Source organism: Equus quagga, chromosome 7 (assembly GCF_021613505.1).
Source record: "Equus quagga isolate Etosha38 chromosome 7, UCLA_HA_Equagga_1.0, whole genome shotgun sequence".
NCBI lineage: Eukaryota > Metazoa > Chordata > Mammalia > Perissodactyla > Equidae > Equus > Equus quagga.
In genome coordinates, this window is record NC_060273.1 from 34,744,981 (window position 1) to 34,759,269 (window position 14,289).

The 14,289-nt window shown below is 59.7% G+C and overlaps 1 protein-coding gene across 2 annotated transcripts; it reads left to right on the plus strand.

Moving 5' to 3' along the window:
* The first annotated feature begins 3,802 nt into the window (after positions 1–3,802).
* Positions 3,803–14,179, plus strand: BRI3 (brain protein I3). 2 transcript variants are annotated; one of them, XM_046668687.1, is made up of 4 exons: positions 3,803–4,309; positions 4,774–4,876; positions 6,528–6,610; positions 13,752–14,179. In XM_046668687.1, the coding sequence occupies exons 1-4, from the start codon at positions 4,168–4,170 to the stop codon at positions 13,841–13,843; spliced, it is 420 nt and encodes a 139-aa protein (XP_046524643.1). In that variant the 5' UTR covers positions 3,803–4,167; the 3' UTR covers positions 13,844–14,179. The 2 variants fall into 2 exon arrangements, with proteins under 2 accessions (XP_046524643.1, XP_046524644.1); XM_046668688.1 differs by lacking the exon at positions 6,528–6,610 and having other exon boundaries at positions 3,812–4,309.
* Positions 14,180–14,289: the final 110 nt, after the last annotated feature.

Consider the following 14,289-nt stretch of genomic DNA (forward strand, 5'->3'; position numbering starts at 1 on the left):
TGGGAGACGTGGGAAAAGTTACGGACCCTCTCTGTGCCTTGGTTTCCTCATCAAGCAACTGGGTGATGTCGGTGCGCAAGCCATGGGATGGCCCCGGGGATGAACTGCCATAGAAAGTAGGTCGTAGGTGAGATTATTCCCGGGCTCACTTCGAAGTCAGCATCACTAACCTCACGTCAGCTCTTACGCTGCCCCGCAGTCAGCTCCGGACTCTCTGGCCTGGGCAATAGCCCATTCTCCTCCGTGACTGTCACCCCTTTCTCTTGTCTCCTGGGTCTCAGCTGCTGACCCTGCTTCCTGTTCAGATGGAAAACAGAAGCAGTCAGGAGAGAGCGCCCCCTCCGTCCAGTGCCCACGTGCTCGGGCGCCCATGTGCTCTGCCTTCTCGAGTTCCTGTGGGTGACTCATCTGGGATCCTGGGGGGGCTGTCCCGCCCGGCGCTGGCCCCCATCCCCTTTCACCTCCTTCCTCTCCCCCGCCCTTTCTCCTGCATCCCCCCTCTTCCGCATCTGATTGTTCCCACCAATTTATAAACACGCCGTTACTTTCCGTCCCCTTAAAACGCAAGCTGGTCCTTCTGGCCTCAAGGTGGACTGTCTCACTTCCTTCCTGACTCTGCTCGCCTTCTCGATGTGCCCACTCTGAACACCGATGTAAAATCGCACACCACTGCACCGCCTTGCCCGCCTCACTTTCTGTGCCCTTGACCTTGCTCATTCTGTCTGTAGCACTTACCCCTTTCCTACCCTGCCTCTACCCTGTTAGAGTGTGGGCTCCACAAGGCAGGATGTCGCCAGTTTCACTGCATCTGGGGCAGAATATGTGCTCCCTAAATGCTCGTCAGTGGGTGAAGGGCTGTTAGCCACTGAGATCATCAGACCTTTATCAAAAGGATAAGCCTTCCAGATACCTCCGCGCACGTGCCTGCCTTTGGTTAGCTGTCGCTTTGGATATGCACGCACCAAGCCAGCCTGTGCAAGCTCAGCATCCCCACCCTCCCTTCCAGTCGTCTTCTCCCGGTCCACATCCAGATTCTGGCACCACTGTCACCTGAGCCAGAAAGCTGAGATCCTGAGTCTTCCATATCCACCCAGGTCATCAAGTCTTAATGAGCTCTTAATGTCTTTCACACCTCCACCTCCATCTCCGCAGCTGTCCCTTGATCCTTGATCGCCCTGCATCCCTTACTTTTTATACTGCTGCCAAAGTCATTTTACTAATATGCGAATCTGATGCTCCTACCTCCATCCTTAAACTCTGTGCAGTTCTGCAGTAAGCTCTTAACTGGATGTGATCCCACCTCCAGTATCTGGGCGCTGCCTCCTGGAGACCCTCCCCCGGCTCCGGCCACACCAAGTGACTTAGAGTCTTGGCATGCACTGGGCTGCTGCACGCTCTCTGGGACCGAAGTTCATTCTGCCTGGATGGCTCGTCCCCTGGTTCCTCGGGCCAAGTCACTGTTGGCCTTCCAGGTGGGGCTTCCTCCCTGGCACTCTGGGGGCGCTCACTGGTCCCTCTAACCCTCTTACAGCACAGACGCCACCCCACTGCCATTTCGAGTTTTACTCTCTGGCTCCCTAGCAGACTGCTCCTGTCTGGTGTCCCCTGCCATCATCTTTGTCCCCCCAGGCCTTGCATGGCAGAAGATGGGATAGCAGATCACACTGGGCTTGCTGCTTGAATGAAAGGGCAGGACCGGGTTTGTGTCTGTGAGCAACACTCATCAAAGTGTTGTTGGGAAATCCCCAAGCCCCATTCTATCATTGACAAATACGGATTTCCCAGCTAGGGGCTCTGCTGGGGTGGAAATCAATTATTGGAAGAGAAGGGAGCCAGAGGCTATGGATTTTGTGGAGTTTGATTACCAAATACTTCACGTGAGGAAGGGAAAATTAACCATGAAATTGACAGGCCAGCTCCGCCAATTTACCTTTAGTCTGATGGGAGAGGACATCACCCAGTGGCTGATGCTAGCAGTTTGCAAGGCGGGGAAGGACGGCGGGCCCCATATGGGTGCCCACAGCTGCCCAGGGGTTAGGAGGCCTGACCCCAGCCCACTTCTCCTCACTGGGTGATGGGGCATGGGGTTGCACCCTAGTTTTTGATGAGCCTGATTTCAGCTGCACTCACCTTATGGTCCATCTCTCACAGCTGCCCCCAGGAGCGCACGGCCTCTCCACCGCAGGCTAGGACCTCTGCTGGCCCTGAGGCCCTGGCCCTCCGACAGTCTCCATTCTTTTTTTTTTTTTTAAAGATTTTACTTTTTCCTTTTTCTCCCCAAAGCCCCCCAGTACATAGTTGTATATTCTTCGTTGTGGGTCCTTCTGGTTGTGGCATGTGGGACGCTGCCTCAGCGTGGTTTGATGAGCAGTGCCATGTCCGCGCCCAGGATTCGAACCAACGAAACACTGGGCCGCCTGCAGCGGAGTGCGTGAACTTAACCACTCGGCCACGGGGTCAGCCCCCAATTTTTTTTTTTTGAGGAAGATTAGCCCTGAGCTAACTGCTGCCAATCCCCCTCTTTTTGCTGAGGAAGACTGGCCCTGAGCTAACATCTGTGCCCATCTTCCTCTGCTTTGTATGTGGGACGCCTACCACAGCATGGCTTGCCAAGCGGTGCCAGGTTCGCACCCAGGATCCGAACCGGCGAACCCCGGGACACCAAAGCGGAACGTGCACACTCAACTGCTGCGCCACCGGGCCGGCCCCAGTCCCCATTCTTGACCTGGCTGTCTCCCTAATGCTAGCCAGGCCCTTACCTGGCCCCTCCATGCCTTCCCCCCCCGGGTGGTTGGGACCATGACCAGTACAGCAGATAAAAGGGAGATGGGAATGGGTTTTGCGGAGCTAAACTTGTGATAAAGAAATAGGATGGTCTCTTCTGAAAAGTTAAAAATAAGGTGGGTCCGAGAGGGGCTATAGTCCCCGAGCCAGATCAAACTGCAGTCACACGAAAAAGGACGAGAAACAGCAAAGGCCACAGAAGCCCCTGGAAGGGTGCAGAGGAGTGACAAATGCAAGGGGCCTTAAGCTTGCAGAACCTTCTTTTTAAAGTTTTATTACAAACCCGTTAAGCACTGGCGTGTGACAGTGAAAATGCGTCAGCCAGGGAGCCTGACAGGTCTTTGCGGTCGTTTCGGTCACGTTTCGGTCACTCCCCTCTTCTGAGCCTCAGTCCCCGGGCTGTAACCTGGGGAAAGAAAAAGCACCTCCTGGGTTGCTGCGAGGCTAAGAAACCGAAGCACAAAGGTGCAACAGTGCCTGTCACGCAGTGGGTGCTCACTACTTAGGGTGTTGTCCCCAGCGGGGGAGTTATTCGTAATCAGTGGCCACGGCCCCTATAAATTACCTAATATAATTTGTCAAGAAAACCCCCGAGGGAATGAACAGCAGCTGAGCGTGAGCGGGCACGGTTCACATGACGCTCCCTTCCTGCAGGGGTTTGCGCCTCCACTGACCCGGGCCGTCGCGCTGATGGGGATGCCGGGTCGCTCACAACGCCATCACCCACGGGCGGTGACGACCGGGGGCGGCCTGGGGATTCGCCGCTCCAGGACCCTCCTCCAGGCCGACCCTGCCCGCCCCCGTTAAGGGTGGGCTTGAGCCTCCGGATGCCCCCTGGCCAGGGTCGGAGATGGGTGGGACCGGCCCTGGCGCTGGGGTGGAGAGGGGAGTCCGCGGGCCATAAAGGTCACGACCCCAGGGCGGCGTCTCCGGGCCGTCGTGTCTGGGGGGGCCCTCCTCGCGGTGGAGATACAGGGACGCAGCTGCAAGGTGAGTACCCACGCGGAGCCGCGGCCAACAACTTGGGCCGCCTCGGCCCCTTTAAGACGCCGTCGGGCCCCGCCCCGCGCCGACCACGCCCCCTCCAGGCCCCGCCCCGCGCTGTCCCCGCCCCCCCGCCGGGCGCCGCCCCACGTGACCGGTCTTGTGACTGGCGGGGGAGGCGCGGGGGGAAGCCCGCCGCCGCCGAGAGGGGCCGCCCCGCCGCCGCCGCCGCCACCACCGCCTCCGAGGAGGGCCACCCCGCCGCCGCCTCCGCCTCCGCGAGGGGCCACCCCGCCGCCGCCGCCGCCCGGGCGACCCCGCGAGGCCGAGCCGGAGCCGGAGCCAGAGCCGGGCGGGATCGAGCGGGCGCCGGGCCGGGCGCGGGGGGCGCCGCCCGCCATGGACCACAAGCCCCTGCTGCAGGAGCGGCCGCCCGCCTACACCCTGGAGGCCGGCCAGGGCGACTTCGCGTGCGGCCCGCACGGCTACGGCGCCATCCCCACCGCGCCCCCGCCGCCGCCCTACCCCTACCTCGTCACAGGTGGGCGGGGGGCGCGGGCGGGGGCGGGGCGCCGGGAGCGAACTTGGGGCCGAGTCCCGGGGCGACCCTTAACCCCGAAATCAAGTTTTCTCCGGCCGCGGCGGGGGCCGCGCCGAGGGGCGGGGGCGGGGCCGGGGGAAGGGGGGGGAACCCGCCGTCGGGTCCCCGAGTCCCGGCGCCGCCCCGGGGCCCTCCGCCTGCCTGGGGGTCGCGCGTCCCGGGCCCGCCGTTCCCAGGCGGCATCACAGCCCGTTTTCAAATTAACTTGGGGAACGCGGTGCCGTCTGCAGATTAGCACCTGATAAAGCCCGTAGTAGGTGCTTAGTGGAGGCAGCTGTCGTCTTGATCTTAGAAAGGACGGGGGTTTTCTGTGGGGGGGGGGGGGAGGGCAGGCGCCGCCCCCCCCCCCCCCCCCCCCCCCCGTTTTCCTGCCTGCCCCTTCTGATGTGCCTTCCTGCCCGCAGGGATACCCACCCACCACCCCAGGGTCTACAACATCCACAGTCGAAATGTCACCCGGTACCCTGCCAATTCCATCGTTGTCGTTGGAGGCTGCCCAGTCTGCAGGTATGTCACAGGCCTTGGGGGCTGGCCCCCCAAAAAGCCTCTAAGAGCGCTCATACCCAGAAGCTCCTAAGACAGGATGTGGGGGGAGCGGCTCGGGCTTCACATGGGCCGAGCTGCTGATGTGCGGTGTCAGGGAGAGTGGGTTCAGTCGCCCTTGGGTCTGAGCACGTTTTGTAGGGCACACGGGATGGGTTACCTTTCCTGGGGACTTGAGTGCTTTTCGGGCCATTGAGTCCTGAGTGTGCGGGATGCAGAAATGGTAACTGTTGGACTGACAGCCTGTAGTCCCTGGTTCTGGGATTTCCAGTTTGCTGTGTGGTTGATTCTTGAAGGTAAAAGGTTGAAGCGGCTGTTGGAGGTGCAGGGGCAGGAGAGCCCTGATCCACAGGGCCAGTGTGTTGGAGGAGCTGGGGCTCCAGAAGGCCAGGGGAGCAACCCCTGTAAGGGCTGCTTCATGCCCAGCAGGGCCGTTAGCTGGATGAGGCTGGAAGGGCCATGGTTCTCCATGTGGGGCAGGAGCGATTTTTCAAATCCTCAAACCGGGGCCTCCAGAATCTTCTGACTGTTTTTATTGGACCCGAGATGCAGTTAGCTAGACGCTTCTCTGTGTGGGTCCTGAGGATTCAAATTTGGGTTAGACTTGGTCCCTGCCCTTGCTGGATTCGAGTGCTCAGACCGTTTAGAAAGTCAGCCGACTTGGCTCAGACTGAGTTTTCAGTGTCTCGGAGGGGGAAGTTGCAGTCTCCGAGCTGGAATTGAGAAACTCTAGTTTACGCTTAGGCTTCCTTTCAGAAGTGTATTGGGAAGGGCCAGGATGGACCAAAGGGAAGTTAAGAACTTCAGAGTCACCGGGGCAAAGGTGTGGGAGACGAGGGCTTGGGAAGAGGGAGGGCATCCTGGAGATGCGGGCAGGAGGCTGGACCCCCGGAGCCAACCCCGTGCCTAGTAAAGGGGGCTGTGGGCTGGGGAGAGCCCGTGGGCTGCGCGCTGGCCAGGGGACCCCATTTGCAAAGCCCAAAACGGGTGTCTCTTCTGACACAGCTGGTGAAACGTTGGCCTTTGGAGAATGTGAAGGGGGAGGGCAGGGAGGGCACACAACGGGCCTCTCCTGAAGGCCACTTTCCATGCGGCCCCTGGGGCGGCAGGGCTGTGAGGGTTCGAAGGCAGGTGGGTGGGCTTGGAGGAGAGGGGGCATGGACTGGCAGGCTGGCCATATGCTGCTGGGTGGGGCAAGGCTCAGGGTTTGGTCCCGGTGGAGAGAGCCGCTGGGAATCCTTCTGGGAAGTTGTCCGAGGAGGTGGGTGGCGGGAAACCGGCTGTATTTTGCCTTGAGGCTGGTCCTGGGTGCTCAGAGCCCTGCTGGGTGCACGGGCCTCTGTCCCCACTTAGCCCAGCCGGAGGATTTCAAGGGCATGTTCTTTGTGGGGAGGAGTCTTTGAGTGAGCCCCCCAGTTTAAGGGGGGGGGTGTCAGGATGTCCCAGCCGGTGTCCCGCCTGCTGGAGGAGCTGGGTTCGGATCCTGTTTCGTTGTCTGGGAAGTGGGGGCATCTGATGGGCTGGGCTGCGAGGCTCTTGGCCAGCGGAGGCTGAGGTAGCCCCGGGCTCTGGCGCTTCCGTGGGGAGCCTGTTCCTGATCTCTGTCTTTCCCTAGGGTGGGAGCTGTGTCATTTCGGAGGCCTGTGGCTTCTGCTAACCGGGGCCCCGCGGCCCCAGTCATACAGAATCTGGATCAAGGTCAGGCTGTGCTCTGCTTCTCTGGGGAGGGGCTTGGGGCTGTCTGGAGGCCGAGGGGGTCGGCACCCACATTTGGGAAGAGGCTTCTTCCCTCTTCCGTGGGGATCCCCATGCTTGCGGCCTCTGGGTGGTGGGTGGCAGGCAGTGAGGGGGGCGGCTCTGAGAACAAGTTTGGGGGACCGAGTTGGGACCAAACGTTCTGACTCCACCTGCAGCATGCTCTCCCGTGGTCCCTCCTGTCTGTGGGTTGCGAAGGACGGGGGCCAGCGCTGAGGGCCCTCCGAGCACTTGGGTCCTTCACGCACGAGGGTCCCTGCCCCGCCCTGTGCTCGCAGCGTCTTCCACTGCTGGAGAGCAGGTGGCCCCTTGGCCCCGAGAGGCCTGTGACTGTCCTGGTGGCATGTGGGGCACGGCGCCCAGGCAGCGGGCTGGGGGCGGCAACGAGATGGGCAGCCGGAGGGAGGGTGAGGCCGGCGCTCCAGGGACGCTCTGCTGTGGTCTGGGGAGTGGTGCGTGGTCCCCGGGGTGGCTCCTCTCTGGGGAAAACGGAGAGGTTCCCCTGGGCACAGTCCAGTGTGGTCTCTGTCTGTCTGGCGTCGTAGGGTCAGGAGACAGGCCACTGCTCATGTGACCACATTTCCTCCCTTTGCATCCCTGCCAGGCTCTGTCCCCTTCCCTCCCTGGTAGCTTGGCAGGAATTTGCCGAAGTCACACGTCTGTGATTCCCTCTGAGGCCAGACCTGAGAGGCCTCTGTCACTTGTCACTTTGCCATCGTCTGAGCCTTCCCTTAAGCAGCCTGACTCCATCATCCCTTTTTAGCTGGCTACAGGAGCCTTTCTTTCGACCCTGACAGATGAGCGAGCATGCTCCTCACTTCACCCCTGGCCTGCCTGCCGCCTCTGTGGACCAAGCACCACCTTGGCCACACGGGGCTCCCGCCAGGCCCCCCAGGCCTCTTGGACGCTGGTCTTCCCTGGGGGTGTGGGCTGTCTCTAGATGCAGGCTGGGGTGGCAGCACCTGTGGCCGGGGAGCCCGGGTGGGCGTGGCCGGGTGTGCCCTGGGCTGCAGTGGGCGGCCTGTGGACAAGGCGCCCTGGGCAGCACAGGTCCGAGGCTGGAAGGTGTGTAAAGCGGCAGGCACAGGGCCTGGCCTGGCCTGGGCTCCCCGCCAGCGCTGGCTGGGTGTCACTGGATGTTTGGTTTCGGGGCTGACCAGAGAGGCAGGAGGAAGTCCAGGAACGAGCGGGTCTTGGAAAGCAAGAGAGGGGCTCAGGGAAGAACTGTCAAGGTCAGATGCTGCCCAGACATCAGGGTTATACACTCCAGGATGTGGCGTTGGATGGTCTGTGTGGAAGCTGCTGGACCCTGGGAGAGCCCCTGGGGGTAGAGACAGGCCACAAGGGCATGACCTAGGGCATGGGGTGACAAGGTGGAGTGTGTGGAGGGGTCATGAGAGTAGGGGCCTGTGACAGAGCCTTGGGCTTCTGGACGGCGGGCCGTGGGTGGGCACAGGAGGGGCTGCTCCCTGTCAGCGGGGCACCAGCTCCTCCTGCCCTCTGTGCCCTCGAAGCTGGGGTGCCACCCTTGCCCTGGGGAGGTGGATGTGCCTGGGCTGGCTGGAAAACAGGCTGCCAGGATGGGCCCTGCCCACATTCACAGGCTGCGGGCTTCCCGGCCTGAGGGGGAGCAGCAGACAGATGAGCCAGGACTCGGGCGCTGAGCCACGCTGGGCAGGGTGTGCCACCTGTGGGGGCCCAGAGCTGGCTGTCACCCGCTGGCCTCCAGGCAGCGCTTGTGGCCTCCTCAGCCTGGCTGTCGCAGGACTGAACCTGGGTGGTCCACAGTGTGTCTTGGGCAGGCCCTGCCGCCTTGGAGCCTCCCGGAGTCTCTGACCTTGGGCTCAGCTCTGCTGCAGGCGTGGGGTGTGACAGAAGGCCTCTAGCACCTGCCCTGGCCAGGCCTCTCGTCTTCTGCTCGGGGAGGCTTGAGGCTGCTTGGTGATCAGGCTTGTTCAGAATTGTCCCTGGAGTGGTCAGTGGTCCTGTGGGCGTCGTGAAAACTGCCCCTGACGAGGTGGCTCGCCTCACCTCCATTGGAGGCCCGTTCGAAGTGAAGACCCTGGGACAACCGGAGGCGGGGCAGATGCACTGCGTGAGGGGGTGAGGTATGACCCGGTCGCTGAAGGGGGCTGACTGGGTGCTTTGGGGCCCCCAGGAGGAAGTCCTCGGCTCCCTCTTCCTGAAGAGGCTCGTCCTTCCAGTGAGGGCTGGTCCGGGGGTTGCTCCCAGGGCTGGATCCTGCTTGAGGCCAGCCTCTGTTCAGCAGACATGAGTCATTGGGCATGAGCCAAGAGGACTGCTGGAGCATGTGGCACTTACTGGCCCTTGTGGGGAGGGGGTTGCTCAGAGGGTGGTTCCTCCCTTCTGGGTGAAGTCTGGATTATTCCCCGCCACGCCACTCATTTCCTGAACAAGGCTCTCCAGTTTCCGGGAAGGGGGGCAGTGATGGTACGTGCGTGGGGGTTGCTGTGAGGAATACAGGAGGTGGCGAGGGTGAGGTTCTCACTGGTCGGGTACCCAGCCTTGGGATGCTCTCGGGGCCTGTGGGCTGCAGGGCCTTTCCCATCTTCTCATCCTGGAGCCCCACCCAAGCCGGTCCCTGGGCAGTCAGATGCCAGTGGAATCGACTGGCCGCTTTCTCCATAAGGTTGGCATCAGGAGGTAAATAAGCATTTTCAGAATCAGTTCCCTACCTTCTCCAGCTTCCATATCCTTCGCTGACCCCCATCCCCCTACCTGTCGCTCAGGAATCAGGGAGGGCCCTTCCAGCCACAGCTGGAGCCCCTTAGTAGTTTGGGTTCTGAGCCGGTTGATAAAGAGTGGAACTCATCCTGAACTGACTGGGTTCTTCCGGGGCTTTGGAGAGGGGGCGGGGGAGTGTGAGGCCTGTGGGAGGGGCCAGCAGGAGGCAGGGACCCGCACAGGGATGGGCTGCTCTGTTCCCGAGTCATGATTGGCCTAGAGACCAAGTTGAATCTCTCAATTGAGAAGATTTTGGATTTAAAAAAATTGTAAATTATGCCAATACTGCCTTTGAGGTCTGGGGCAGTAATCCTAGTCAAAACGTTAATATTTTTACAGTAAGACACAAATAAATACATTAAGTGGATAAGTTAAGACTACAAGTGGCCACACATCAGGTCATATGTGGCTACCAGGTGAGTTTGCTACAAACTTATAAAAAAGTTCTGCTTTCAGAGCCTTTTGGCATTTTGAATTGTGGGTATGAGCTGTAGGTTCTTGGGGTGGCAGGGGTGGCGCCTGAGGACTGACTGACCCCCTGCTCGGAGGCTCCCGCTGAGTGGGCAGGTGCTGTTTTCCTGTCCCTCGTCCGCGGAAGCAGTGTGCTGGGCCGGGTGGTCGCTCTCAGTGGAAGCTGGTCTGGGTCTGGATCACAGACTTGCCGGCAGGGACAAGATTTTGCGCAGCCCCCTCAGGCCCTCTCTCTCCCTGGAGACACGGTGGCCTGGTGGCCTGGCCCGGCCATCTTTTTAAGAGCCAGCTGGGGGCTCTGCTCTGCGTGGGCAGGGCTGGGGAGGGGGCGCAGGGGTCTGGCAGGTATCAGACCCGTACTCCTGACTTGGGGGGCCCAGCTGCCAACTCTGCTCTGGCTGCAGTAAGGGCCGGACCTGGGCAGCAAGCACTGCAGGTGTGGGGAGGGAGGAGGGTGCTCCTCGTGCCTGGGACGCGAGGTGGACCGGGTCAGCCCGGGCTGCCTTTTGCTCTGCCTGCCTTTTAAGTTCCCAGAGTAGCTCTGGAGGCTGAGATGCTGGGCCTCCCGGGGCTGGTCTGGCCACTGCTGGGACTCTCAGTGCTCAGGTGGGGCCAGTCTCCCGGCCTCATGGCCATGGGGGCCCGGATGAGAGAGTAACCAGCTTTCCTCCACTTGCACCAGCTTTAGTCAGTGTAGACCAGCATTGGGGTCTAGTTGGAGAATTAGGGAAGAGGCAGGTGGGGACTGCCGCCCTTTGACGTTGGACCCCAGAGGACAGCAGCAACCCACAGCCGGGACAATTCACGTGGACAGGTACACTGTGCGGCCCAGGGAAGGCCTCCGTCTCCAGGCATCTCCACTGCAGGGAGACTGCTCCGCTCCACGGCTTCTCCAGTGGGGGGGTGCTGGGTGCTCGCACACTCCCTCCAGGGCACTGAGGGCGGCAGGACAGGACCTGCCCCGGCCCCAACCTCCTCCCGGGCATCTCTGAAGTCTTTGAGCAGACGCACTGGGTTCTAGGCTCTGTCTCCTAACAGCTTTGATCCTGAAGTGGAATAATGTGGAGTGTCCAGCCCCGGCAGGTGCTCAGCCGGGTGGTCACTGTCCGCGAGCCTCCTTGGCCCCTGCAGGGGATGTGGGCCAGGTACCCTGGTAACCCCTTTAGAGGTTGGGCTTCTCTAGAAGGTTCTCAGCTAGGGCAGGTGAGTCAGCTGTGGGGTGTGGGGTTCCCTTGTGCCCTCTGCCTTTTCCTCGGACATTCTAACCAAACATGCAAACCGATGAGGTTTTCAGGGTTTTGGCTCTAGGTAGAACAGTGGTGTAGACCCAGGAGGAAGCCGGAGTAGAGCCTGGGCGGGGCCATAGCTCCCGGAGTGGTCCAAGGTCACCTCCAGCTGCTGCGGAAGTGGCCTGATTGGCATCAGTAGTTGTAGCTGTTGGCCATGACCATGGACGAGCAGGGCTGTTTCCAGCCTGTCACGCCCACCTGTGTGTGGGGACACAGCCGGTGGCTCGGGGCCTTCCTGAAGCCCCCACCTCTTACTTCGGCAGGGTGGCCTCAGGTGCTTTTTCAGCTGGGTCTCATGCCGTGCGCCCTGACACCTGGTCTGAGGGCCCTGAAGCTGGGGCAGGTGTGACCTGGCTCTCACGGGCAGGCTGAGGACCAGCATGACCTGACAGCCTTTGTGGGACTTAGAGCGGGGCTCCTGTTACAGGACTTTTGTAGAAGTCTATACAAGAAACGGTGACGCTGCTGACAGCAGTTGAGGCCTCCCAATTAGCTCTCCCCTCCTTTGGGTGTCGCCTGTGCCCACTCCCGCTGGTCAGCGCGCATGCACAACGGGCAGTGCCAGTGAGTCTGGGAAACACTGGTGAAACAAAGTTCTGCAGGTGTCTTTACTGCAGGACTTGTCACTGCCTTTCCTACACTCATGCATTGTGACTCCAGGAGAGTGAAAGAGGCAGTTTTCCAAAATTGGCCAAAGACTCCCCCCTTTTCTTTTCTGCAGGGTTATCAGGGGGACTGGTGTTTCAGGATGAGCCCCTTGGAAACTGCTGCTAGAACGTACTGTCCTTTAGGTGTATTTAGAGTGGGAGGAGGGGGGTGGGCATTGGGTTTGACTTTTTCTGAAGGGAGTTGAGAACCAGACTTCCTCTTAGCCTGGTCTGTTTTCACCATCCCCGCGAAGCAGGAAGCAGGGAGCAGGTCCCGCTTTCATTCCTGGAGCTTGGCCTGGCGCCCGCTCTGCAGGGCTGGGGTGTGTGTGCCGGTGCCGGATCCTGCTCAGGTCAGTGCGTGGGCGCCGGCCTGGGGGTCAGGATGCCGTGAGCAGTAGTGTCCCCACATGGGCCGTGACTTCCTGAGAAGGGGCGGCAGCAGCAGCTTTGGCATCTTGAGTTGAGGACACCCTCTGTTTTGGCGCTTCGGCTCGACACTTGTTTGCTCTCTCGTTTATTAAGCTGCACCTTCCTCTCCACACAAGGTGGCAGAACGAGGAGCAGCTGCTTCCAGAACCCTGTGGGCATAAAGGCTCCCTAGCAGTATTTGAAGACGATGGGGCTGAGGCGTGGACAGTGACAGTGGCTTCAGGAAGACCGAGGGAGGTGGGATGAATGGGGGCAGGTGTGGGAATGGGGTGGGGGGTGACGTGGTCCCTCCTTCAGCATTGCGAAGGCACGTTCACGGAGCGTTTCCCGTTTCCAGCAGCAGGCCAGACCCGTCCCATGCCTCCGCCAAGCCCTTCACGTGTCACCTCCTGGAGGCCCTCCCTGAACCCCTCTGCCATTTCTCCCTTCGCCGTCCTCAGCCGGGCGTGATTTGGCGCTTTTGTTCTGGCGGAGTGCCTCGCCCACCACAGGCCCTCAGCTCACAGCGTGGTGGTCGAGGGCTGGAGTGGCCCCGGGCACCCCGGCCACCTGGGAGGACCTAGTTCCCACTGGCTTTCCTGGCTCCTGGGGCTGTCTGGTGGGTGTGAAGCATTTCTCATTAGGGCTAAGCTGGCTATTGGAGTTCTCTTTAATTTCAATTCTGTGTCCAGAATTTCTAGAAGTAGCCTAAGGAGCAGTGGCAGAGCTGAGCACATGGCTCCTGCCTCCCACCTTTGGGGCCTTTTAAAAACGACCCTTGAATCTGAGTGGTGACTAAGCCATTGGCCTGATTTGGGTGCTGGCCCCTCGATGTCTTAGGTATTATGTATTATGCACATGGAAGGTCAACTTGACTTTTTTCTGAAGAGGAAGCTTTGAGATGAAATTTCTCAAGATACACGGCCTTCCAGACATTTGTACGAACATGGCTGACTTTAGTCCTTCACTGAAATCTGTCCTGTGTCCCCCTCCCCGCAAACAATAAAAATCAAACTTCCAAACTATCACTTCTTTGGAATTTCTCTCTAGGGAATGGAAAAATAAATCTAAAACTTTTCAACTCTAAAATGATGTGGTTTCCTTGGTATTTTCAGAGATGCAAGAATTTTTACAGAAGTTAGCATTTGCTGCTTCTTCCTTTTGTAAGAGGAAACACGTGGCAGGTTATAAGGCAACTGAACGTTCTTGCCTTTATGAGTGAGTGATGGTACCTTCAGGTGACTTCATCTTCCCCTCATCACGCGTTCCATGTGGTGACTAGCAGTAGTTGCTTGCCCTCGGTAAGTGGGCACGTGCAGACAGTTCTGGTGGCTCTCAAGGCCGATGCGTTTATTGCTGGAGAGGTGAAGCCTACCGTGGGGGGGGGGGGGGGGCCGTGGCGTCGGCGGCTGTCGGACGTCCTCGTGGTGGGTGGGGGGGGCGTCCCCAGGTGGGGAGGGGCCTCTGGGTCAGGGCTCCGCCGAAGGCCCTAACCCCAGCGCCCCCTCTCTCTCTCCACAGAGTCGGGGTTCTGGAGGACTCCTTCACCTTCCTGGGCATCTTCCTGGCCATCGTCTTGTTCCCCTTCGGGTTCATCTGCTGTTTTGCCTTGAGGAAGCGAAGATGCCCCAACTGTGGAGCCAACTTTACTTAAAGGGAACACCACACCTGGCTTTCCTACATCCAGCTATCTTTTTCTAATGTAAATGTCGTGTACAATAGCTTTATTTGATTAAGCTTCAGGACTGTTTTGTAAAGTGAGGTGGGACAGATTTGGCATGTGCTAGCCAAGGTTTCCCGGGCACAGGGGTCATGGAGTGTGGACACGCAGCAGCACTGCTCCAAGGGTTAATGACAACTCAATAAAGCACTGCTTTTATTTTTTGCAGTCTTCAATTTGAGAAAGGTGAGAAATACTGTTTTAAATAAATGAGATTCATACCATTGTTTACCTGGTTCTGCTTATTCAGTGTCTGCACACTGCCTCTGACGATAGAAAGTTTTGTCATGAAATAGAGAGCAGAGTAACAGACGCATCGCGCAGCTTCAGCGTTACCCA